This window comes from Pseudocercospora fijiensis (genome assembly GCF_000340215.1).
Source record: "Pseudocercospora fijiensis CIRAD86 unplaced genomic scaffold MYCFIscaffold_4, whole genome shotgun sequence".
In the NCBI taxonomy this organism is placed as follows: domain Eukaryota; kingdom Fungi; phylum Ascomycota; class Dothideomycetes; order Mycosphaerellales; family Mycosphaerellaceae; genus Pseudocercospora; species Pseudocercospora fijiensis.
This window is the reverse complement of record NW_006921535.1, coordinates 5,043,459-5,066,341: the sequence shown is the minus strand read 5'-3', so window position 1 is coordinate 5,066,341 and position 22,883 is coordinate 5,043,459. Positions and strand designations below refer to the sequence as shown.

Genomic DNA, 22,883 nt, shown 5'->3' with positions numbered 1-22,883 from the left:
GTGTGAATTGGCATTCGGAATGAAGGCAGAAGAAACTCGGGTTTCATATGGAGTGCCGGACCCAGTCGGATATAGCCACTGCAGATACATCGTCGAGGACGCCGTAGATGCTGGTGATCGCGAGTTGCTTTGTGGTTGGTCGTACATGAAGTTATATGCATCGGAAAATTGCCTAGCTCTCACAGGTTCGGGGTGAAAGTAAGCGCCTGAATGTTCATCTGACGATTCGTCATCGTAACACGGCGGAGTCTGTGGTGAAGCTGGCTGCCACAGATTGTGAGACTGTTGTAGCGGACCACCAACAGCAAGTGGGATAGCACCAGGGCACAATTCGTTTGGTGGAATCGGCATTCGCTTGGGAGTCCTGAAGGATCTCATGTCAGCCAATCGCCCCTCTTTTGGGAAACATGCGTAGGTCGGTGAATGAGATTGAAACAGAGCGGCAAGATATGAGAAACACCTGCTTTCCACCCTCGTGCCTGAGCCAGCGGAACTCACAAGGAAAAATCGCCATTAGATTGGAAGAAAGGGTCGAAGGTAGGAGACAAACACGAAAGCTGGTACCTCGAGGATACATTCGACTGCTGTCCATCTGGGTCTGATGTGTCTGCGCGCAGCTCTGGTGCGACTGTACTAGTGGTCGAACCTATCGTAGGTGGCATTGGTGCGCTGCCAAGATGGTCTGGATGAGCAAATCCACCTGCATCGGGTGCTGAAGCTACACTCTCTCTTCGACTCGGTCGGTCATTGGGGTCGTTGCTAGCGGGACTTCAACGGGTATTCTGGTAGTGCTGGGGCCAGTGAGAGCAGACTTACTGTCTCGCCTTGTGTCGAATCAAGAGGTCTTCGCGGTAGAACGAACGGCCGCACCCTGGTACGTCACATGGAAATGCACCAGGTTTGTGATTCTGCTGGTGTCGTCTAGATTACCAATCAGTCATATGTCTCCGGCACAGTCGATCAATGTACCTACCTCAGATGCTCTGCCCTAGTGTATGTCTACAGGCTGTCAGCAACTGAGGACATGGGACGGACATTACTCAATCCCGATCCAAATGAAGGCTTCGCAAACGCTTCAAAGTGGCCGTTGGCTTGAAGGATGTCGCAGTGCGCAACATACCTTGCCGCACTCCTCACAATGGTGGACCCGCTGTCCTTTGGCGGCCTTGCTCACTCGTCCAGTCCGAGTGTACTTTATTGTCCCTGACCTGGAAGCCTCAGGAGGAGTCGTGGACCGGTGCATTTCATTTGTGTCACGGGAGGACGCGCGTTGGGACGGGGGCTGGTTCAGTATTGGGCGACTTCTGGAGCTCGAAGGGGCATCGGTGGGCTCTATGTCTAGACTTGTCCTCGATGGTTCTCGTGGTCGTTTGTTGCCATGTGGACAGCCGGCGTCTTGTCCCTGATGTGAGCGTGGGAAGGCGGAGGGATCAGATTCTCCAGAGTGCATTATGTGGAGGACAGATAGGCACGTCCGGGGTGTCGCGTGTAGGCGCTGGCGTGGCTTCGGAGATGCAGACAATCACAGCCTCAAAGCGGCAAGAAGAGACGGGTATGCAGGCGGAGTAGATGAAGAGGGAAAGCAAAGCAAGGAGAGCGGGAGGAGGGAGCAGCTCTGGTCGGATTCATAGGCTAGTCAAATCGCTTGTTGCGGAAAGAAGAAGACGCCTGCAGATGCATAGAATACCGCACGAAGGCCAGGCACCGGATTCAGGCCACGCAGAAATAATGTGCGGCGACTGGCATGCCATTGCAACCGGGCCGCCGCCGCCGCCGCCGCCGCCGACGACTACTGCTGTGTAGCACCAGACGTTGCAGTTGTCGCCTGCGGGTGGATTTCAGCTGGACGCTCTACGGTGCCGAAGGATCAGCTCCAGTCTCACGCCCAGCCAACCCCCACCACATCTGACCTATTCTACCCACTGCGTTCTTTGAGTGCGCCTTGTTTGCACAGCCTTACGACATCCTGTGGGCGCCACTATGATGAATAATGCCCGCGTGCTAGGTTTACAGAATGTTCGACGTCAACGTTCCCACGCGTAACGGACGATCGGTAGAATAGAACTAGCACCCTCAGCCGTCGCGCTCTTCAGCTTGCAGGGGATCGTTGCCCGCCAAGAGGGAGACAGCGCGCGCGTAGAATGTGGAAGTGCCAGGCGAAGTGAAGTGAAGTCTTCTCGAAACGAACACCATACTACAAGTCTACAAGTCTACAGCCAGATATCGATCAAACTTCTCGATTCGGCTGCGTTGAAGCGCCTTGCTGCAGAGATTTCAGCGACCTCTTTTGCATAGCCTCATGGTCGACGATATTGGTATTATTCTTGGATGTTGATGTGCCATGTCGGAGCAGAAGTCTGTGCCCATCGACGGGTCATTTCTTCTGCAAGCCGCCAAACGTTTGCTGGACATATACTGTATGATGCGAAACAGAGCAGCTACTGAATCTGTCGATTGCGACATCCAGCGGAGCTGTCCCCGTGACTTCTTTGAACTAAATACGTATTCTACCTGGCTCGTCTCCACATCCGGAAGCATCGTCCTCGACCTCAATATCCGACAAACAACTCACTTTTCTCCACACTTGCCTCTTGGGTATCAGATGCGTTCTGGCGTGCTGGATGCGCCATGGTCCGTTTCGTTGACTTGGAGGAAGATGCCGATTTAAGGGCCGGTCCTTTCGGCAATCTAAGCCATGATCTAGAATCCGCTATTGAGGATAGCAGACCCAATCCAAACCTGAGCCAGTTCTCAGCAGCATTGTCCTGCTACCCGTAAGTGGAACAGCAGTGCAATCACCTTGCCATTGAGATACACTGCTACACGCGCACACAACTGAGCTGGGGAAGGGAGGGGGTGGCAAATATCTAACCAACATCACAGAATCGTGACACTTCTCGCACGCTATATCGACCTGGTCACTCTCGAGAACCTTTCGAAAACATGCCGACAAATCCGAGCAAACTTGCTCGGATACAGAGCGAACCTGATCTCTCAGACTCTCCGCTGCGATAATGAAAATACCAACCCAGCCGAACGACTGGGAAATGCTCTACACGCCAGCCATCAAGTGTGGACCACATACGGCAGAAACGGCACGAAAATCGGACGCATCACGAGCGGCAAAATTGGAGCTTGCGCGAGAGATATGGTAGGAGAGTGTCGGAAATGCGGCAAGATTATCTGCAGAGTATGCTTGATTTCCACTTCACTTCACTTCAGCAACATGGACACAAAACCCGGGACTGAAAAAAGAGCCCCATTGTAGCTTCAACACAAGAACTCACAAAACTCACAGAATTGCGTAATCAAAACCCCTCCGGCAAGTGTCGTCAAGCTTCGCCACAGAAGGTTATGTCGAACATGCATGAAGTCTCCGCTCGGGAGTCTGACGACGGAAATCCGTGCTGTGGATGAAGATGGGAACAGTACAAGGCAAGCATTGATTGTGTGGTATGCAACACATGCATGCGGAGGAGTTTTAACACGTTCTGCAGCCACCACGATGACGACGGCGACGACCTAATGACCTACGAATCCCGCGAGTTCGCACGAGATCCTTGCACTTGCGGAGACATCGTCTGGATCTGCCAACCCTGCGGCACAGCGATGCGAACAACCGACACGACCTACGTTCGCGGATGGAAGTGGCGTACCCGCTACTCGCACTGTGGAGGTATGGGTGCCGGTTTAGGCGAAGGCAACGAGGGCGTGGAATGTGGAAGGACGAAAGAATGTCTTGCTGCAAGAATGGTGGAGAAGGATGTCGAATGTGATGCGGAAGAACTTGCAGCCATGGAAGCCGAGACCGCGAAGACGGAATTTCAAGGCAGGAATTGGAATGGGAATTCTTATTCTACGCAGGAAATTGTGGGGATTGGGGGGAGGATGAAGACGACGGTGAGGAAGAGGGTTCCCGTGGGGGCCATTGTTAAGGAGTATGAGGATGAGCGGATGACGGAGGATTTCTTGGGGAGGGAGCAGAGTGGGCAGAATCGGAGCTGGTGAGTTGAGACGTGAACAGGATGGCAAGACTTTGCGGTGACTCATTCCTTTTACCAACAGGTGCTCATGGTGCTCACGTGTCGTTGTGGGCAAAAAAGATCTGGACGGCATTACACGATCTACGGAGAGCATCTCCTCTTCAAGCTCGGCAGAAATGGCATAGCATGTTCTACCATGCAGGCAGCAGGATTTCAACAAAGCTGCTGAATGGAAATTGAAATTCGGAGCGCCTTTCCACGTCGTCGTCAATTCTGACAGACATAGTCATCATTCATCACTCATTCACTCACTACCGTACAAGTGCCCGCTACAGCCCAACCTCCCACTCCGACTCCGCCAGCCACGTCGACCAAGCAGCAGCAGTCACGCGATTCTCTCGATCTTTCTTCAGCGCCATCCGACAACAATCCACAAAATCCTGACACGCCGTAAGCCTCTTCGCCGGCACAGGATCCATTTTCGCAAACCCGATAGGATCCCCACTTTTAACCGCCTCGCGCAGCATAAAATTATTATTCCCGCAAGCGGCCGCGTACGGCGAACCTCCCACCATGAGCGACAAAAGCGTCATCCCCAAACTCCAAACATCACTCGCAAACGTCGGCATACTTGAATCAACCTGATGAATCCGCATTTGCTCCGGAGCCATAAAATCCCACGTCCCACCCGCGTCGGACGCCGAATCACCTTTCGCTGGCATAAACGCAGCAGAAAAATCTATATATCTCGCTCTCACCACAGCCCGATTTTTTCCTTCTTCTTCTCCCGTATCTTGTTGTTGTTGTTGTTGTGAAATTTCGAGGAGGATGTTCGCGGGTTTGATATCGGCGTGTATAACCCCCCCAGCAGCATTCGAGTGTAAAAATTCCAAACCACTGATTAAATCAAACGCTATACTCGGAAAGAGACTGATCAGCTCCATGTGGCGTGCGACTTCCGGCATGACTCGTAATCGGCTTGTTAAGTCTTCGAGAGAGCCTCCGGTTATGGCTTCGAATACCAGCGATGAGTTTCGCAGGTCGAGACCGTGGAATGGTACGATGTATACATTTGCGCCAGAGCGGCGTTGGAGATGCGATAGGACGCGGGCTTCTTGGTGGAATATTTTTCGTGCGTCTTGGCGGGCTGGGGTTTTAATTGCGAATAGGAGCGGGGTGGAGGAAGTTCTTGACTTTCTTCTGCGTGGGGATGATGATGATGATGATGATGATGCCGGGATAGTAGTCGTCGTTTTCTTCGGTTTTGCTAAGTAGACGGTCGACCACAGACCCTGGCCTAACACTTTCGCGCGTTCTAGCTCGTAGTCGAGTGTGGAGAAGTCGTAGGTGAGAAGCACGTCTGGATTTTCATCGACTTCTAGAGAACTTCTTTGGCTTGAGAGTGAGGTTTGAGGTGTTTCCGGGGAGCCGAGATCTTCGTCTTCCAAGGAGGGTCGTGGACTTTCTTGTTCTAACGTTTCGTTTTCTTCGGAATCTTCGAGTGGACTTGTAGGAGTGAAGTGTGCGTTGTCGATGGTATGGGTGTGAGAAATCGATTTGTGTCTTGGGTAAATTCCGTCTGGGGTTTCTTCGAAGTCTGCGCTTCGGTTTCCGGCTACGCTGTATGTCCTCATTCGAAGGGGGAGAGGTCTGCTTCGGGGTTTTCGCTGCTGCTGTGGCGTCGTGACGCTATCGACAAAATGTACCATGAGGGAGCGAGGGGGCCAGTTTATAGGAGGCATTTGGTGAGAACCAAACAAATGTGGATTGTCGGTTAGATGTATATGTCAGATCTTCGACGAGCAAGCCATTTTTTTCTTCGCGTCCAAACTAGATCCAGATTCTCGGGGCCAATGTAAATGTTATACGATGATGCTGTTGTCGTTGTCGCACAAAAGACTGTGCGCGGAGGAGGAGGAAGAAGGAGAAGTAGCAGCAGAGGTTGGTGAGGTCACGATACGACAACGACCACGGGAGTTACGGAAAGTAGCTTTGTACGTGACCTCGAACTAGTTTCGGAATAGCATCCGGCCAGCCCAGTCCAGTCCAGCGTTCTCTACCATCACACGTGTGGCGTGGCGAGATTCCAATAGCGTGGACCAGACCATCCACTACGACCGTACTTTCCGAACTTTTAACGGTTGTGTAGAGACAGACACATTCATCAACATCTGGACTTCTCTCTGTGCGTCTTCGAATCTTCGATTGTGAAGGCAAGCTTATAATAAGGTTCTTGTCGAAAACGTATACAACATCACCCATGCCCACGCCTTGTTCAACGTGCGGGTAGAGCTTGCTGGATTGGTTGGAGAGGGCAGAGTCAGCCCTGCACGGCACGATGCTTGAAGCCGAACGCTAGATAGACTTTTTTGCTTGGCCGTTGCAGATAGGCATAGCGTGGAATCTGTATTGGATGTAGTAGTAATCTCGCTGTGCGGCGTATAACCTCTGATGCCTAATAAACATCAAGCGCTTCGCTACAGGAAGCACAAATCATGGCGTCGAGGGAAAACTTGTCATGCCATGATGAGAAAGCCCACGCCATCAACAAGCTGGCTGCTTGAGAAAAATGAGCACAGCACATGTGATCAAAACGCTTCCATTCAACCCTCACAATGCTATGTATGTATGCCACCAGTAACGTCATACCACATCGCCAACAGTAATACCGTATTTTTCAAGCACACGCCCGCTCAACCCTCGCCCTCAACTCATTCAAAGCCAAATTCCCACTCTTCGTAACAACAACGCCCTGCACTTCACCGCTCTGCACAACTTTCACGAAACCCGGTGTGATCTCCGTACTCATCACACTCAAACACCTCCACACCTCGACCTGGCTGATTGGACTTCGAAGACTTTGCTGAAGTTGCTGGATGACAACCTGCATGCTGAAGGTAGCGCGTTCTTTCGTGCCGGTCATGAGGGAGAGGATGCGTGCTACGTCTTCGATTCGTTGCAGGGCTGATCTTCGCTCGAGCTGGGCTTTGCTTGGGCCGGCTGGGAGGGAAGATGCAGCGCTCTGCTTGGCGAGGATGCGATCGAGGAGAGCTGTACCGCGATTTTGTAAAGATTGCGGGACTTTGGTGGTGGTAGTTGAAGGTTCTGGTGTCGCGGACTTCGGCTCCAGCTTTGCTGCTCTTCCAGCTTTGATGTCTGCGAGGCGTTGTTCGCCTTTTGCGAAGAGTGGAGCAGATCTTGCTGCTGCCTCGTTTTGCGAGATGTCGAGGAGTGGAAGCTGGGCGAGAAAAGCTGCGGCAGTTCTGTTCTCCTTCGCAGTGCTCGATTGCCAATTGTGCCAGGATTTCTGTAGCGCGTTCTCGAACTGCGTGTTCAATTCATCTTCGTTGATGTAGCTGGAAGCACGCTTTAGGACGCGTCCTCTGGGCTCTGCTCTTGAAAGACGGATTCCAGCTCTTTCACAGTCTTCAAGGATAAATGCGCGATCCTGATTTGTGCCGAATGCGAGCATGCGCTGAATGTCGGACTGTGTTACGCTTCGCTTCTTCCAGTGCTTTGTGACCGCGGAGAGCAATTCTCTTAGCTCCACTGGACTCGCTGTGCCGTTGTGCGAGTAGTGAAGTGAGAGCGCTGTGAGGAATGCGGCGTGCATGTCAACCAGGTCCTCTAGCTCTCGAGGAAAGGACAGGTCAATGTCGACCTCTGATACTGGCGTTTTGGGAGGTGTGTCGTAAGTCAACTGCTGCTGGGGCAGATCAAGCGGTATCGCGCGTGCATTGCCGTCAATCTTTAATCGGTCGAAAAGTGCCGCTGCCTTCTTGCTCGGCGTTTCTTGAGGAGTAGGAGGAGGCGCATTCTTGACACGTTTTGCGCGTGGTGTTGCAGAGACCTTGGGCTGTGGTGGTGCCTTGAATTCTGGCGCTTTGGATGCTACTATGATCTCTTCGTCCGAGTCATCGGCAATTGCTTCGCGCTTTCTCTTGCTGGTCTTCGCGATCGATTTCGCTACCGGCGCAGGTGGAGGTGTAGCTTCTCGAGGATGGACTGTCTTTCGCTTCTTCCCTTCATTTGCAGCCACATTGGGCTTCGCTACGCTGCTGAAGGTGTATATGCTCTGTTGAGTCTTGGTCGATCGCGTTTGTTTACTCGCCGGCTGAGCATCGAGAGCTTGGGCCTTGCGTTTGGGCATTGTGGTTTCTGTATGTCTATGTCGCTATGATGGACTCTGAGGATATGTCGAAGAGTAATGCGACTGCTGCTGTATCGCAGTCAAAGAGATGCGCGTTCGAGAGTAGTGTATGTGTGGTGTCTCAGAAACACGAGACGCGCGCGGTCGCGGTCGCGTCCGCGTCGATGAGGTGGCTGGGCGACGCGCTTCACGGCTCCATCTCGGAATTGGCCGCACGACGGCGGCCGATTCACTTTCACTTTCCCTTTCCCTCCTCCCATCAACCACCCCTCCTTCCATCATTGCTATTCTTGGCATCCTTGTGCAGATTATGATATTTTGAGACCAACAACATCTTCTCGTCAATTGTCACCAATTACCACCCATCATATACAGCTAGCTATGCATGCCATGCACTTTGAGCTTACTTGACGAAAAAACGCATGACAAAGCTGCACATGAAAGATGCAGACCAGATTCACTCCGCATGCTCTGCTGTGCTCAACTGCCGAGCCTGTCAATGAGATCGAGAATATTTCTCAGAGAACTTTGACATCCTGGAGCTGTGGAGCTCTTGTTTCCCATGCTGAGCTCTATCCCGACCACAGCTGCTCAAACTCTCTCCCAATGCGAGCCTATACAGCACCTTTTTTGGCAATGGCAGGCCTACTCGCCAGTTGCTACAGCGAGCTCGGAACAAGCTGCCTCGTCTTTCGAGCTCGGTGTCTCTGCATGATGCAGCACTGTGATCCTCCGGAGCTTTTCAAGAAGCCCGTGTCCTATGCCACGAGGTAGGCCTGCAATGTAATTTCATCCATCTCTCTAGCTTCAAAGCCTTTTCTTCAATACCAGCTTCATGCCCTATCCTCTTTCCTACCGAGCCTCCATCACGGATATGGCGCACGTCGAAAGAGGCGAGAATGCACAGAATGTCGAGAATGGTCACGATGAGAAGACTCCTCCTGTGTCATCAGCAGGACCATACCATGCCATAAGCGAAGACAAGACGCGGGCCGCCGAAACGAGTAGCGAAGAGAACAGCGAGCTTGACATCGATCTTGAAGCCAGAGGCGAAGAGCAGGGCTACATTTTGGATGTAGACGTACTGAAGGAGCTTTCGCCGAGATGGAACGACTATCAACTCGCCGCGGATGGACGGACAGTCCTCATACCTCAGCCATCACAGGATCCCGACGATCCGCTGAATTGGTCATGGACGAGAAAACATATCGTTCTTCTCGTAATAGCTGCAACATCCTTCCTGCCTGACTATGGTAGCGCGACAGGAGCCGTCACGCTGATACCGCAGGCCAAGTACGTCTCCTCTCTTCATCTCCCGAGCAGCACACTAACCCAGCCTCACAGAGAATGGAACATGTCAGAAAACCACGTCAATCACTCACAATCCGGCAACGTCTTCATGGTTGGCGCAGGCGGTGTCTTCGTCGTCATGCTCTCCGCCTACTTCGGCCGTTTACCAATCCTCTTCTACTTCACAGCCACAGCCCTCTGGACAGCAATCGGCTGCGCAGAGGCCACAAATTTCGACACATTCATGGCCTTCCGCATTCTCAACGGCTTCTTTTCCACCGTAGCACAAGGCGGAGGCATGATGTTCATCAAAGACATGTTCTTCGTACACGAACGAGCCCGAAAGATCAACATCTGGGCCAGTTTCGTCATCCTATCACCCGTAAGCCAAACACCCTCCTCCCCAAACATCCCTCCACCCACCCACTAACCTCCTCCGTCCCCAGTACTTCGGCCCCATGATCGCCGCCTTCATAATCACAACCCAAAAATGGCAATGGCCCTTCCACATCTACACCATAATGACAACCCTCTGCCTCCTCCTGATCATCCTCTTCGGCCAAGAAACCTACTACAACCGCAAACTCCCCCCTCACTCCCGGCCCCACCGCACCCCAGGTATCCGCGGCCACGTCTCCCGCCTCCTCGGCCTCTCCCAATTCCGCACCCGCCACCTCCGCAACACCTTCCCCCAAGCCTGCTCTCGCGCCTTCATCGTCCTTCTCAAACCCACAATCTTCCTCTCGGTAATTTACTACCTCTTCACCTTCGCCTGGGTCGTAGGCATCAACACAACCCTCAGTATTTTCGTGACTCCCTTGTACAATTTCGGACCCAAACAAATCGGATTCTTCTATTTCACTCCGGTCGTAAGCGCCACGGTGGGAGAACTTTTCGGGCGATATCTCCACGATTGCCTCGCGAAATTCCTCACTTCGCGATCGAAATCTCAAACATTGGTTCCTGAATTTCGATTGTCGGCCATCTGGCTCTCGACACCCTTCATGGTTTCCGGCATTGTCATCCTCGGTTTCGCGCTGGAAAACCATTGGCACTATATGCTCGCCGCGTTGGGGTGGGGATTTTATGTGTTTGGGATTATGGTGACGACGGTCGCGTTGACGGCGTATTGTTTGGATTGTTATCCGGAAGGGAGTGGAGAGGTGGCCGCGTGGATAAATTTTGCGAGGACGACGGGGGGGTTTATTGTGAGTTATTTTCAAGTTGATTGGGCGAATGCTATGGGGACGAAGAAGAGTTTGGGGATTCAAGCGGGCATTTGTGGAGCGGCGTTTTTTGTGGTGTTGTTTTTGCAGGTGTTTGGGGAGAGGATTAGGAGGGCGAGTGGGCCTTTGAGGTTTAGGACGGATTGAGGTGATCTTCACTCAGAGCTCTAGCGGAAGGCACGAGAGCTGGGTTGGAGTCTTGCTTATGCAGTAAGGAAGGCACACAAGGAGGGTCTGGAAGGAGACAGGTGGTGTGGGATAGATACGAGATGGTTGTGGTGTAATCGTAAGCTCATTTTTGGTACCTTAGATTTTAGTGCCAAAAGCGGTCTTATGATAGTCAACCGTCGCTAAGCACAGCTAATGAACAAGAAGCAATATCGCATCAGCTCAAAACAAACAGAATGACCTGGCTAGTATCTCACACAAATTCGAAACTTTTCCTCCCTTAGCACACAATACTTCTGCTCGCGAGCGAAGAAGTGAAAGGATACATCAATCCCTTCATCCACTTTCCCTTTCCGTCACCCGCCAAAGCATGCCAGTTAGGCAACCACGCAGAGTTGATCTCGCTGCACTGCACGATTCCATAGCCCATGGAAGTAGGAATAACAGGTACGAGGAACGCCAGCAGCAAGATCGAAGCGTTGACATAATTCGCCAAGATGGCGAGCAAGGCGAACTCCAGTCCAGCTTGAATCGCCAGACGACCAAAGTAATCTTTCGTACGTTCTTTGACCTGGAATTGGTCCAGCATGAGGTTTGTGTTGGCATCTGATCTGCCGAAGTGATCCTTCTCGCGTTTCGTGTCTCGCTTCTTGTCCACAGTGACGGGATACGTAACATTGGCGGTGGCAGACAAGTTGCGGTCGATGGTCTTGGAGTCTGACTGGATGATTGTCCCACGAGAAGACTTGGTGATGGCAGACTGGGCGGCTTCCGCAAGACGGTGTCGGTCGGGGTGTTGATTGCGATTTGCAGGGTAGGAAGCTGGTCCTTGAGCACGCTCGATCTCGGAGCCTTTCTTTCCGAATGCACTTGATGGGTTGTTTGTTTCGAGCCGCGGGTACGCACCGCCGTTGGCTCCAGGCGAGAGAGATCCGAGTGAGTCGTTGTGGCCAATGCACCAGGTTCGTCTGAACATGGGATTGCTAGCGGGGACATCATGGCCTTCGGACTTGACTTTAACGTCTTGACGTGGTATTCTGCGACGAAGCATGAACATCTCGCTTGATGATGGTCCGGCGAGGTTGTTGATGCCTTCGCATCGTCGTTTGCGATACTCGACCTTCTCGGCCTCAGTCATCTTTCGTCGCACTCGCTGCTTTGGCAGTGTGCTGGTAGAGAGACTGAATACATTCGTCATCTGGTCCAACGACGGTGGACTTTGCTGACTTGACGTTGCAACCGAAGCTTGTCTGGTGAGTTGTGGAGCAGTTGGCTGCGGGGAGTATGCTGGAGTAGACATGTCGAGCATCTCTGGGCTGCTCAGCATGGAAGCAGAGCCGGATGAAGATACAGACGGCCACGCCACTGACATGTCCATGGCTGGGGCTGGAGCTGGGGAGACCTGCGTCTGCTCGTCGTGGCGCTCCTCGAGCAGGTACTTGATGATAGCATCACGCAGGCGCTCAGAGTGGGTCTTCAAGTGAGGGAATGCGAGACGAAGAGCATCGAAAAGCTCATCAGATCCCTTTGGAGGGAAGAAGAGCAAAGGCGAGGTTGGGTCGAAGGGCTCGCCGGCTGGGATGTCGCGGTAGACGAAGTAGGTCGGAGTGGTGTCCGCTGCGGAAGTCATAGGGACCGCAGATTTCTCTGGAAAACGGGACTCCAGGGGTTGCTTGGGTCGATTGAAGCCGAGGGTGGTGGTGTGTGGTGAGCGAGGTGGTGGTGGCGGTTAGTCAGCTGCGACGGAGTTCCGCTGGGGGCTGTCTCGACGTCGTCGTCGCTCTTGCAACGGACGAGGCAGTTGGATACCGCAATAATAATTCGAACTGGGCGGAGGTTGATGAAGGGGAACAAATTCAGACGGCGGGCTCAGGCATTGGAAATGCGAAATGCCTGCCGTCGCATTGAGGCTTTGCGACTCCGCCGTCTTTTCGACACCGAGCTGGCGGTGGCCCAACACGGTTAGCTGCCGTCACGGAAGGAGCGAGCCCTCGTGCAGTAGCTCGACCCAGGTGAATTCGAGTCATCGCGTGGTCCGGAACGCATGTAGCCTGGTGCATTGCAGCCTGGAGTCATCAAATGCTTGCTGATATCGGAGTTAGAAGGCTTACTTACGGCTTATACGGCTCACCGAAACTGCCACGAACCGACCGAACACCACCTCACGATACTGGCTAGCACAAGGGAGGAGGACTTCAACGCTGTTCACGATCCGAGCGCGGAGCGCGGAGCGAACGTGTTTCTCACGAGCTTTTATGTACGCAATAAATCACAAAAAAGCGAAGCAAGCCAAGGAGTGTCCAAATCATACATATCATCGTCAACATCATGCCCGTCTCTCGTCGTCTCATGTGAACCTGGCTCCAGGCTCGCCAACGACACCATGGAGTTCCTTCACGAGCTGAGAACGCTGAGCGTGACTGGCACGCTGATAGTGTTACCGTTCAGCACGTTGCAGAGCAAGAGCTGCAATCTTGGTCAGCCAATGCTCTTCGAACTATAATGCTTGCGATAATGAAAAACTTACGTTGGCCAAGCCGACCTGTCCGATCTTGGTGCAAGAGCTGTACTTGTCTGGCTTGTCGGCTGGGCATTGTGCAGATGCTGCTCAAATTAGCGAGATTGCGAGGCATGAGATATTCCAATGGCTGACGTACGAGCACATGGCGAGCATTGGCTCTTCTTGCCCTTTGGGCAACAAGCCTTCTCCGAACCTGACCGTTCGAAGAGGCCTGTCAACACCGGCTCTGGGGCTGCGGCTGGGGCTGCAAAGGCGACTGGGACCGCCTCGGCGGCAGCATTCGGCGCAGCATCAGGCGCCGCAGCAGGAGCGGACATAACAGCAGCGCTGAGGCTGAGCAAGATGGTTGTGGTGATGAACTGCATTGTGCTTGAATTGCTTGGAGATACCGAGATCGCCTTGGGTTGGTAATATCTGAATGACTTGAGAGGTGCTGGAACTGGAAAGTGTGAAGAACAATATTCGCCGGACAAGAAGTAGCATTATATAGTCCTCAGACTTGCTGTGCTTTTCCACAAGAGCCCCTTTCGTAGCGGCCTGGTGATGCTATCGAACATCATCAACCTTTGCCAATGCACTGTATTGCACTCGTCGAGTGCTGAATCAATAGTGCTGCATGATGCCAGATCGCTTGGTACAGGACTCTGAGTGATCCGGTTGGTATCAAGAGTTGCTCCGAGGAGGTATCACAATCCTTCCCTTCCTGTTCGCTTGCCAGCTCCGCCTTAGGCGAACACAGAAGCAAGGAGGTCTGTGATATATTCATGGTTGGCAACCTGTGCAAAAGTCAATCGTAGGAAATAGCAAGGATGTCATTCTCGGAACTTAGTTGCTGCACTATCAGATCTTTCCAAAGCGCGGTCTTGTCCAGCTAGTGTAATCAAACGGTAGTAACCAAATCCATCAGATTTCGTCTCAAGACCAACAGCATTTGTCATACAGAGCGGGCAAGTCACTGCCATCTGGCAGTCGTATTGTAGCCACGCAAAGATAGAGCAGAGCGAAAGTCGAGACTGCCTTTCAGCGCGAGCCGTAAGCGGCATGTGCGGTATCCTGGGTTCGGCATTAGAGGATATGTATGGAGGTACCACAATCAGCGACATGAGGACGCACGTAAGCAGCACATGGATGACCACGAGGCGTGCGGTATAGCAGCGCATGGCTTTGAACGTCCGACCGGGTTTGACGATAGACTTTCAGGCCTCAGACCGCTCAGTGTACCGGGGGGAAGTCGTATGTGATCCGGTGTACTTGCGCGCTGACGGGCTTCGCTATCCCGCTAACCAGAGGGACGACTGGACGGGATCATGTTGGAATGGATGCCAAGGTTCCGAATTGCATTGGGGTGCAAAGCAAATTGACGCTGCGATAATGCTTGAGTATTGACTGACGTGTAAGATGTCGTGGCTTTTCCGCATCACCCAGTCCGACCTCCAACAGGTTACAGCAGAATATTCTGGACTCCACCGTACTTGCATGCCCGGCTCTTACTGTGAACAACAACGAGTGCATCTGCAGCTGCTGAAGAGCCGTGAAGTGAAGGCCTTGGTCATTGCTGACGGGAGGCAATGCCACAAGAATGGGCCTTTTTCGATCGATCAATGCGTCTGCATGCTGTGCCGTGCTTCATCCGTACACTTGAGACTTGTGGCTGAGATCATTATGTCGCTAGGCATTTCGTGGTATTCGGCAGGGGACGTTCGAAGGAGCAGGCCCGTCTAGAGCAGCTGCATATCTCCAGGCCAAGGCATAAGCAAGCTACGCGTGGCTCGATGAGACCTTCCCGTAAGGAGGAAATGCGATCCAAAAGTGTCTTTCTATACAAGCTCGCTCCCACGATGGCAGAATTGTCGTCGATTGTGGAGGTGTCGAAGTAGAGGAGAGGAGGTCAAGGGTTCAGGTTGTGTATTCTACAGTAGTACAGGCTTGAGCTTGGGCTTGGCATTGCACCACCCTTCTTCTCTTCGCAAGAGAGGGTCATCTTTGCTGACCAAGCAGTCAACAACATCTTTCATCCTCCAGCATCCTTCCTAACCAGCACGTGCTGGGGCTGTTCCAGGGCCGACAAGGCGGAAGACGTAGGAGCGCTCCTCTAAGCGCCGCTTCCATGCCCAGCGCGTTGCGGGACCTGTAGACGCCCTGCATGGAGCCAATGAAAGCTGGAAGTGAGCTCAGAGAGCTGCGGCACTACATGAACTTGGAGGTCTCGAGCCTACGGCCGAGATCAGCTTATGGGCTCATGAACAGGTTGGTGTTGTCTTGCCTTCAATCTCCTCGCGTCTCTCATAACACCAACATCCCTAAGTTCCTGGGTCATTGATGATATAGCCTCATACGTCCGAGCTCGCTGCAACGAGCAGTACTCGAGAGGGCGATTGATCGCTACGAACTTGCTCAGGCAGCATCGTTACAAGCCTTTGGACAGAACAAGTGTCGGAAGAAACACTCGGTATCGACCTGTGAGAGCAGAAGTGGAAGGAGAATATGGCGTCTGCACAGTACTTTCCTCCGCCTCCAGGAGGTGATAGCGCACGTAAGAACGCCTCTGTAAAGAAGGACATGTTCAAAATGAAATTGACACTACACCAGCACAAACCTTTGCGCCGCCTCCTTCGAGCGAACAGCAGAATTATCCTCCACCGCCTCAGCAACAGCAGCACTTCGCTCCTCCGCCCTCGGTCTCGCCCATTTCCCCGGAAGGCAACGGTGTGAACTACACGCCTCCACCCGGAGAGAAGTCTATCCCATACTATCCTGGTCCTCCACAAGAGAAGGAGAAAGAACCTGAAGCGCCCTTAGCCAGTCCTCGATTCAACAGGCAATCGAGTATGCCGGGCGGTGCTCCTGCGCAAGGCCACTTCGTTGGAGCGCAGGCTACAGTGGACGATGTAAGTGACTCTGGCCAGGCGTTGGGGGGATGCGTTTCAAGCTTGGCATATTGGTCATGCCGGGAAGGTGAAGTGCATGCTAACACTTTGGATACAGGTCGGAACTTTCAACGGCGGCTCCTATCGAATCTCCCACCGCGACACGAACACCATCGTTACTATCCAGCTCGCGATGGGCTGCCCGCTAATCGTCAAGCCCGGAGCCATGATCGCCATGTCACCCACAATCACAGTCAAAGGTTCCGTGAAGTTCAGCATGAAGAAGCTGATCGCAAGAGGAGAGATGTCACAATCCACGTTCACAGGACCGGGCGAGCTCTTGCTCGCACCATTTGCGCTAGGCGATGTCACCAACATTCGACTTTCAGGGCAAGAGACGTGGAATATTGGAAAGGATGCGTTCTTGGCATGTACGCAGGGCGTGACGAGAGACTATGTGAGCCAGAACCTGAGCAAGGCGATTTTCTCGGGAGAAGGGCTGTTTGTGTATAAGCTTGGAGGTACTGGGATCTGCTGGATTCAGAGTATGGGAGCGATTCTGAGGAAAGATGTGAGTAACACCTTCTACGCTCCCACAGAGCTGCCTACCTTACTAACAAAAATTTGTCTAGCTCCGCGAAGGCGAGAAATACATCATCGACAACGGCCACCTCGTGGCATGGAATTGCAACTACGTCGTAGAGCGCGTCGCGAGCGGTGGCATCATCAGCAACATCAGCGCGGGCGAAGGTCTGGTGTGCAAGTTTTCTGGACCGGGGACGGTTTTCATGCAGACGAGGAATCCGAACCAGTTTGCTTTGTATGTGTCAGCTCATGGAGGCGCGGTGTAGGTATGGCTTGTTGGAAACTGGCGCGAGTGTGTTGTTTCGATGAAGTTGATCTCAAATGTTGTACTGAAGTTGGCAGCGGCGAAATTGATACCCTGTTGAATTGTGCGCTGCAGAGCTTCTACTACATCAATCATCGTCTTTTGGGATATTTGCTGCTTGAGTACATCCATTGTAGTGCTCAGTTGCTGTTCTCCAGCTTTGATACCTTACTGACGACGTCGCTCCGCCATGCCAGGAAAACAAGAAAGAGAAGGTCAAGTAGCCCATAACACGATCATCGAACCAGACGAATGACTTACGAAACAATCACTACTTCTCACATATCATCAAGCCCAAATGCCGTATACCATAGGTAACCCTCACAAAAACTTCACCGACCTCCACTCCCTCTCCACATCCCTCCAAACTCCCACATCACCAATCGTCAGCCATAGCCATAGCAATCCTCCTCACAACATTCCCATTGCCTCTCAACAACAATCAAATTGATCACATGTTAGGTATGATCGTGCATGCAAATCCCAATTTTCGGCCCCAAAGTTTGGTAATCGGTTGATGACCACGACAAAACTTCCACAGCCAGACGTGTATTCTTTCTGCTTTGGCGGTGGGACATACGTATCCAAATGCAGATCTCACGGGATTGAGATTGAAATGGGAATTGAATCGTGGAGTGGTGAATCATCTGCGTGAGCACTTGAGGCGGCCACGATTGTGACAGTAGCACAGCCGTATCCCAGATGCATTTGACTGATCTGCTTGGCTTTATGGGATGGGCTATCCTGTATGATACAGACTGCATCAATCCAAGCGTACTCCAGACCAATATTGCTGGTGAGAGTAATGGCGTCACGAACGGTCGATGGCAGCGGACGAGTAGTCAAGGCTCCAGGCTTTTGAAGAGCCTCTATTTCTTTCTCAAGCGTCAGGTACTGCTGAGCTTCTCCCCACTTGTAGCTGAGTGCAGTGTACTGAGCATTCCGTAGAGCGTGGACCAGGCGTTGCTTGTGCAAATCAATTAGCAGCGACTGCTCTGGAAGGTGCTGGACAGCAGGTACAGAGCGATAGGCCTCATTGCACTTCTCATGTCGCGCTTCGCAGTCCAATATCCAGCTTTGGACCACACCATAGTTGATTTGCTGGGGTTCCGTGAGACGCCCGTATCTGCGCGCTGGCCTCCCAAGCAGTCTAGAGTCCTTTCCATCAAGCATGACATCTCCCGCGTCCTCGAATTCATCAGTGTAGATATAGAGTCTGAACGCTCTCGATGTCACTTCTCCATCTACAGCTTTACATTGAAGAGCTGCTGTAGCGACTGGATGCAGGACAAAGCCATCTTCTTGATCTAGCTTGCCTCTGTAATTCCATGGTCCGTATTCAATAGCTGAAAGAATGAGCTGACACAGTTCGCAGCGAGCGCCTCGGCTCTCGATCTCTTCATTGCTGCCAGGTCCAGTGAAGATCCGAGGTAAATCTAGAGTCGTGCATTTATTGCAGAGAAGCCATGTTGAAGGAGACTTCTTTTTGACAGCTGAGGTGGCGTTGTCCAGGTCTTGGCAGCGAAGCGAAAGAGGGAGGAGCGTGGCTCCAATATGATATTCTTTTCATCGTACATAAATCATTTGATATCGTCCCAATGCAAGCAGCCAACTCCGTTTTCTGGACCCCTCAAAAACAGCACGACTTGCCTTGCCGCATCACAGCCTTTGTGCCTACGAAGAAGCAATTATGAGTACAGCTTCTTCTCAACACCGACCATGCCATGCACATTGCCTTCAGCCTGTGCAGAAGCTGTGCGGAACTCGAATCTCACATCGCCGGCTCGGACACCCTCCCGCAGAGCTTGGACGCTCAGAACTCCAGCATCTTGCAGAGAGTGCTGAACACCTGCCATGAGGTATGGTACGAACTTGGTGACGGAGCCGCGATCAAGCACTGCCCCGGAGACACCCTGGGCCACGAGGACCTTGTCTCCTTCCGAGAAGTAGCGTGCAGTTCCAGCGTTCTTGGCAGTGTTATTGGCCTTGTCTCCGACACCACCGGCCTTCTTATCTTCCATTGCATCGATGGAGCCCATGCCTCGGTAGGTCTTGCGCAGCTGACCGTCTGGTCCGACAACGTATGCACCGGGTGACTCGGTTGTGGCTGCCAAAAGACCACCCATCATGATCGTGCTCGCTCCGAGAGCGATGGCCTTGACGATGTGTCCAACATTCTGGATGCCGCCGTCGGCAATGCATGGCACGCCGAAGCGAGCGGCGAACTCGGTGACGCGGTATACAGCAGTTGCCTGGGGTCGTCCAACAGCCATGACTTCCTGTGTGATACATGCGCTCCCTGCTCCCATGCCGATTCTCAAACCATCAACGCCAGCTGCAATCAGCGAAGCGGCCTGGTCGCGAGTGACCACATTTCCACCGATGACCTGCAAGTCCGGGAAGTTCTTCTTAATCCACCGAATCATCTCGATCTGATACATGGAGTTACCCTGGCTGGAGTCGAGGATGACGACGTCAAGGCCGGCTTCCACGAGAGCGGCAATGCGCTCCTTGTCGACTGGGCGGGTTCCAACTGCCGCAGCAGAAAGCAGTTGCTTGGTACCTGGCACCTTTGTGGCGAGCGGATAGTTGAGGTTCTTCATCAAATCGCTTCGGCTCAGAAGTGAAATGAGGTTGTTGGAGCCATCGACGATTGGCAGCTTCCCTTTCTTGCTCTTGCTGAGAATGTTGTTGGCTTCAGAAAGGCTAACGCCTTCCGAGGCAGTGACAAGGTCTGTGGACATGATTTCGGTGACTGGCGCATCGTAGTCGGAGTGGAATTGAGTGTCTCGTGGGGTGACGATTCCGAGGAGCTTGCTGCGAAGTTTCCCGTTCTCTACAAGGCATCATGTCAGTGATGCCCAGCAAATTCTGGTAAGGTGCTGAACGTGGGTTGGGTGGGAAGTCAGAAGATGTTTCTCCACAGTACTCGAGGCACGTTGGCGCAAGAGCATACGGTTGAACGAAAGTTAATTTGATGTTGTAGCATCATACGAGGGAGTGGCAAGAGTGAGGAAAGAGGCGTGCAACTCACCAGTGACTGGGAAGCCACCAAATCCCCACTTTTCCTTCAATGCCACGGCCTCGCCTACAGTGGTGGAAGGCGAAATGACAACTGGGTCGGTAATAAAGCCGTTTTCATATCGCTTGACCTTCCTGACCATTGCTGCCTGGTCTTCGATACTGCAGTTGTGGTGGATGACGCCTACGCCGCCAAGAAGAGCCATGTGGATTGCCATGTTGTCTTCGGTCACGGTGTCCATGGGAGAAGATGTGAAAGGCGTCTTCAGCGTGATTTTACGCGTGAGCTTGCTCGTGAGGTCGACCTGGCTCGCAGGGAAGCCAATATATCCTGGAAGGATGAGGAAGTCATTGTATGTAAGGCCACCCTGCTTCGTCTCGTCCAACAGCTGCTCGACCGAGATGCCGTCCTTCTGCTTGTATAGCGCCAAGGCCTCGAGCGCACTGGAGGCGTCTGCATACCTGTTCTCCTCAGCAGCATGTCCATTCAACTCCACGCCCTTCGACAGGTGCTTCTTCAGATGGACACCGTCAATATCGAAAGATCTGTTTGCGGCGGCCATTTTGGATGTGCGGGTCGTAGATTGATGTGCCTGGCTCACTGTTAGAATTGGAGTCGCCAAGCTGTCGCGCGATCAAGGAAATGGACTTACCCCAAGAGAGAAGAGAAGGAGAGGAAAAGGGCGACACGCCTCGGTGTGAGGAAAAAGATCAGTGCAGGGTCCAGATCACGCTAACCCGATGGGTCTTATCAGATCTTCGGCGGGAACCGGGCGAGAAGTAAACAATGGAAGAGTCAACATTGAAGCTCCGACATCAATTGTGCAACCAGGCCGCGTCCCACCAGCCTCCAGACTCCTCTGCATTCCTCGCCAGATTCTCGCATTCACCTTCTCGCTTTCACATGATCGCTGTCTGCCATGCATGTGAAAGTAGGAAGCGTGCTATGACGTTGTCGACGATGAGTTCTGCAGCGAAACTCCCATAGCAACGGCCTCCACGCGCGGGACACTCACCCTACGCTTTCCTCCATCTTCGCAGACACAACTTCTCCCACCACACAGCCTGGCCTGACTCGGGCAGTCACCAGCGCCATGCCTTCCTATTCAGCGCTGAGCTCGCCGACGAGCCCTCCTCACAATCGCTTTCGAAATCACAGTCCCACCAAGTCGTCGCCCCTGCGGCATACAGTCTCTACGCGCTCCAACAACAGCGACACCGATCGTTCCACTACTCCGAGTCGGCAAGGCACATTCAGCAGTAATGCGAGTTCTGGCTGCAGTCTGGGAGGGCTCAGCGGCTATGACTCCACCGCAAGCAACGATCCATTCTTGACGCGCACGCCGACCAGCGCAAAGCGGGATCGATCAGAGTCGCCGGTCAAGAAAAACGCCGCATTTGCCAAGTGGGAGCAGCGCGAACAGGCCGAGCAGGAGTCGAAGCAGTTGCAGCGCAGTCCCTCCAAGATGGACGTGACACCCAAGAGAGTGCGCGACGATGATTGGCGCAAGGGCATTGGGAGGAGTGAGAGCCGGAGCGTGCTCAAGCCCGTAGCGGAGAATGCGAGCCCTCCCACAACATCACGCGAGCCGCCAGCCTCGAATGCCTTCTCTCACATCCGCACGGAGTCGAAAGAGAATATTAGAGAACGGCCGCGAAGTAGAGATGGCGCGACATCGCCTGCGCCGCCTCCAACCAGATCGCCTGGCCATTCGAGAGGCTATAGTGATGATATATCGATACGACCTGCGTCCCCCGATTTGAAACCGCCGCACTCGCCGACATTCGCCAACAAGAACAGCATCGCATCATTGTCAAGATCAGATTCCATGCGTGCAAGCACGAAGCCACGATCACGAGGTCATGTTCGCTTCAACACCGTGGATGTCGTCCCTCCGCAGCTCGATGGTGAAGACATTGGTGCCTTGCAGAAGTCTTCAACGCCGCAGCTACGCCATCTTAGCAAGATGGCTGCCTCACACGAGTCCACCGAGGATCTCAGCGTGCATTCTCCAGACGAGCAGGTAGCAGGACTGATGGGTAGAAGGAAACTCCAAAGATCAGGATCTGTCAGGCCTACCGCTCAGAAGCAGTCGAATTTTGCTTCGCAATATTCAAGCACGAAATGGATGGACACCCAACGGAAACATCTACAAGCGTATGAATATCTTTGTCACATTGGAGAAGCCCGAGCATGGATAGAAGATGTTCTGAAACCTGAAAAGCTGCCCCCAATCGTCCAACTTGAAGAGCACCTACGCGATGGTGTTACCTTGGCAGAGGTAGTTGTTCGTCTTGCTCCTAAACTTCCGGTTGAACAGCAGAAGGCCTTGGGCAATAAACGCATATGGCGCGGATCGCCACTCACCTACCGGCATACCGACAACACGGCACTGTTCTTCCGGCTGCTGGCAGAGATTGAGCTTCCCGAATTGTTCAGATTTGAGCTCATCGATCTATACGAGAAGAAGAATATCCCGAAAGTCATCTACTGCATTCACGCCGTATCATGGCTTCTCTTTCGAAAAGGCATCACGGACTTTCGCATCGGCAACCTGGTGGGTCAGCTGCAATTCGAGGAGCACGAGCTTGAGGAGACTCAGAAAGGCATCGATCGAAGTGGTGTTCAGATGCCCAACTTTGGCGGCATGCGTGAAGCCATGCAGGTCGAAGAAGACCTCCGCCGCCAGAACCAACCCCTGAGGAGCGGCTGGCAGGACAAGAAGAATCCTCATCGATCTGCAGACTCAAATACGCGGTGCTCTCGT

The 22,883-nt window shown here is 52.9% G+C and overlaps 11 protein-coding genes across 11 annotated transcripts in view; 6 read left to right on the top strand and 5 right to left on the bottom strand.

Moving 5' to 3' along the window:
- Nucleotides 1-18: 18 nt before the first annotated feature.
- On the bottom strand, nt 19-1,112 carry MYCFIDRAFT_211366 (uncharacterized protein; the record flags this gene model as incomplete). Its single annotated transcript, XM_007928541.1, has 4 exons — nt 974-1,112; nt 817-921; nt 565-759; nt 19-364 (listed from the first exon to the last, which is right to left on the bottom strand). Coding segments are annotated over exons 3-4 (444 nt in total), but the record flags the coding sequence as incomplete, so codon positions are not given.
- Nucleotides 1,113-2,628: 1,516 nt separating this feature from the next.
- Nucleotides 2,629-4,168, top strand: MYCFIDRAFT_38772 (uncharacterized protein; the record flags this gene model as incomplete). Its single annotated transcript, XM_007927585.1, has 5 exons — nt 2,629-2,774; nt 2,884-3,190; nt 3,299-3,450; nt 3,498-4,004; nt 4,066-4,168. The coding sequence occupies 5 exons, from the start codon at nt 2,629-2,631 to the stop codon at nt 4,166-4,168; spliced, it is 1,215 nt and encodes a 404-aa protein (XP_007925776.1).
- Nucleotides 4,169-4,537: 369 nt separating this feature from the next.
- On the top strand, nt 4,538-6,121 carry MYCFIDRAFT_207825 (uncharacterized protein). The gene is made up of 4 exons (XM_007928540.1): nt 4,538-5,838; nt 5,882-5,981; nt 6,019-6,058; nt 6,087-6,121. Exon 1 carries the CDS (start codon nt 4,812-4,814, stop codon nt 5,256-5,258), a length of 447 nt encoding a protein of 148 aa, XP_007926731.1. The 5' UTR covers nt 4,538-4,811; the 3' UTR covers nt 5,259-5,838; nt 5,882-5,981; nt 6,019-6,058; nt 6,087-6,121.
- MYCFIDRAFT_174968 (uncharacterized protein) lies at nt 5,768-6,121 on the top strand (the record flags this gene model as incomplete). The annotated part of the gene is made up of 4 exons (XM_007928539.1): nt 5,768-5,838; nt 5,882-5,981; nt 6,019-6,058; nt 6,087-6,121. 4 exons carry the CDS (start codon nt 5,768-5,770, stop codon nt 6,119-6,121), a joined length of 246 nt encoding a protein of 81 aa, XP_007926730.1.
- Nucleotides 6,122-6,394: 273 nt separating this feature from the next.
- Nucleotides 6,395-7,623, bottom strand: MYCFIDRAFT_154123 (uncharacterized protein). Its single transcript, XM_007928538.1, has one exon. The coding sequence runs from the start codon at nt 7,594-7,596 to the stop codon at nt 6,661-6,663; it is 936 nt and encodes a 311-aa protein (XP_007926729.1). The 5' UTR covers nt 7,597-7,623; the 3' UTR covers nt 6,395-6,660.
- A 30-nt stretch (nt 7,624-7,653) lies between these two features.
- Nucleotides 7,654-8,133, bottom strand: MYCFIDRAFT_90278 (uncharacterized protein; the record flags this gene model as incomplete). Its single annotated transcript, XM_007928537.1, has 1 exon — nt 7,654-8,133. A coding segment is annotated over one exon (480 nt), but the record flags the coding sequence as incomplete, so codon positions are not given.
- Nucleotides 8,134-9,007: 874 nt separating this feature from the next.
- MYCFIDRAFT_39163 (uncharacterized protein) lies at nt 9,008-10,796 on the top strand (the record flags this gene model as incomplete). Its single annotated transcript, XM_007927601.1, has 3 exons — nt 9,008-9,426; nt 9,478-9,805; nt 9,870-10,796. The coding sequence occupies 3 exons, from the start codon at nt 9,008-9,010 to the stop codon at nt 10,794-10,796; spliced, it is 1,674 nt and encodes a 557-aa protein (XP_007925792.1).
- Nucleotides 10,783-14,441, bottom strand: MYCFIDRAFT_174964 (uncharacterized protein; the record flags this gene model as incomplete). The annotated part of the gene is made up of 15 exons (XM_007928536.1): nt 10,783-10,851; nt 10,875-10,954; nt 11,008-11,062; nt 11,107-12,434; nt 12,479-12,570; nt 12,608-12,759; nt 12,794-12,883; nt 12,949-13,067; nt 13,091-13,185; nt 13,216-13,283; nt 13,316-13,499; nt 13,537-13,777; nt 13,838-13,884; nt 13,917-14,114; nt 14,164-14,441. The coding sequence occupies 15 exons, from the start codon at nt 14,439-14,441 to the stop codon at nt 10,783-10,785; spliced, it is 3,096 nt and encodes a 1,031-aa protein (XP_007926727.1).
- Nucleotides 14,442-15,822: 1,381 nt separating this feature from the next.
- Nucleotides 15,823-17,056, top strand: MYCFIDRAFT_188507 (uncharacterized protein; the record flags this gene model as incomplete). Its single annotated transcript, XM_007928535.1, has 4 exons — nt 15,823-15,859; nt 15,928-16,226; nt 16,324-16,776; nt 16,838-17,056. 4 exons carry the CDS (start codon nt 15,823-15,825, stop codon nt 17,054-17,056), a joined length of 1,008 nt encoding a protein of 335 aa, XP_007926726.1.
- A 1,565-nt stretch (nt 17,057-18,621) lies between these two features.
- Nucleotides 18,622-20,763, bottom strand: MYCFIDRAFT_72198 (uncharacterized protein). The gene is made up of 2 exons (XM_007927757.1): nt 20,129-20,763; nt 18,622-19,930 (listed from the first exon to the last, which is right to left on the bottom strand). The coding sequence occupies exons 1-2, from the start codon at nt 20,676-20,678 to the stop codon at nt 18,783-18,785; spliced, it is 1,698 nt and encodes a 565-aa protein (XP_007925948.1). The 5' UTR covers nt 20,679-20,763; the 3' UTR covers nt 18,622-18,782.
- A 1,181-nt stretch (nt 20,764-21,944) lies between these two features.
- Nucleotides 21,945-22,883, top strand: part of MYCFIDRAFT_137579 (uncharacterized protein) — a gene marked incomplete at both ends in the record, with an annotated part of 4,770 nt that continues 3,831 nt past the window's right edge. Inside the window, one exon of the mRNA XM_007928534.1 lies at nt 21,945-22,881. Coding sequence (XP_007926725.1) covers nt 21,945-22,881 — 937 coding nt within the window. The remainder of the gene's footprint in view (nt 22,882-22,883) is intronic.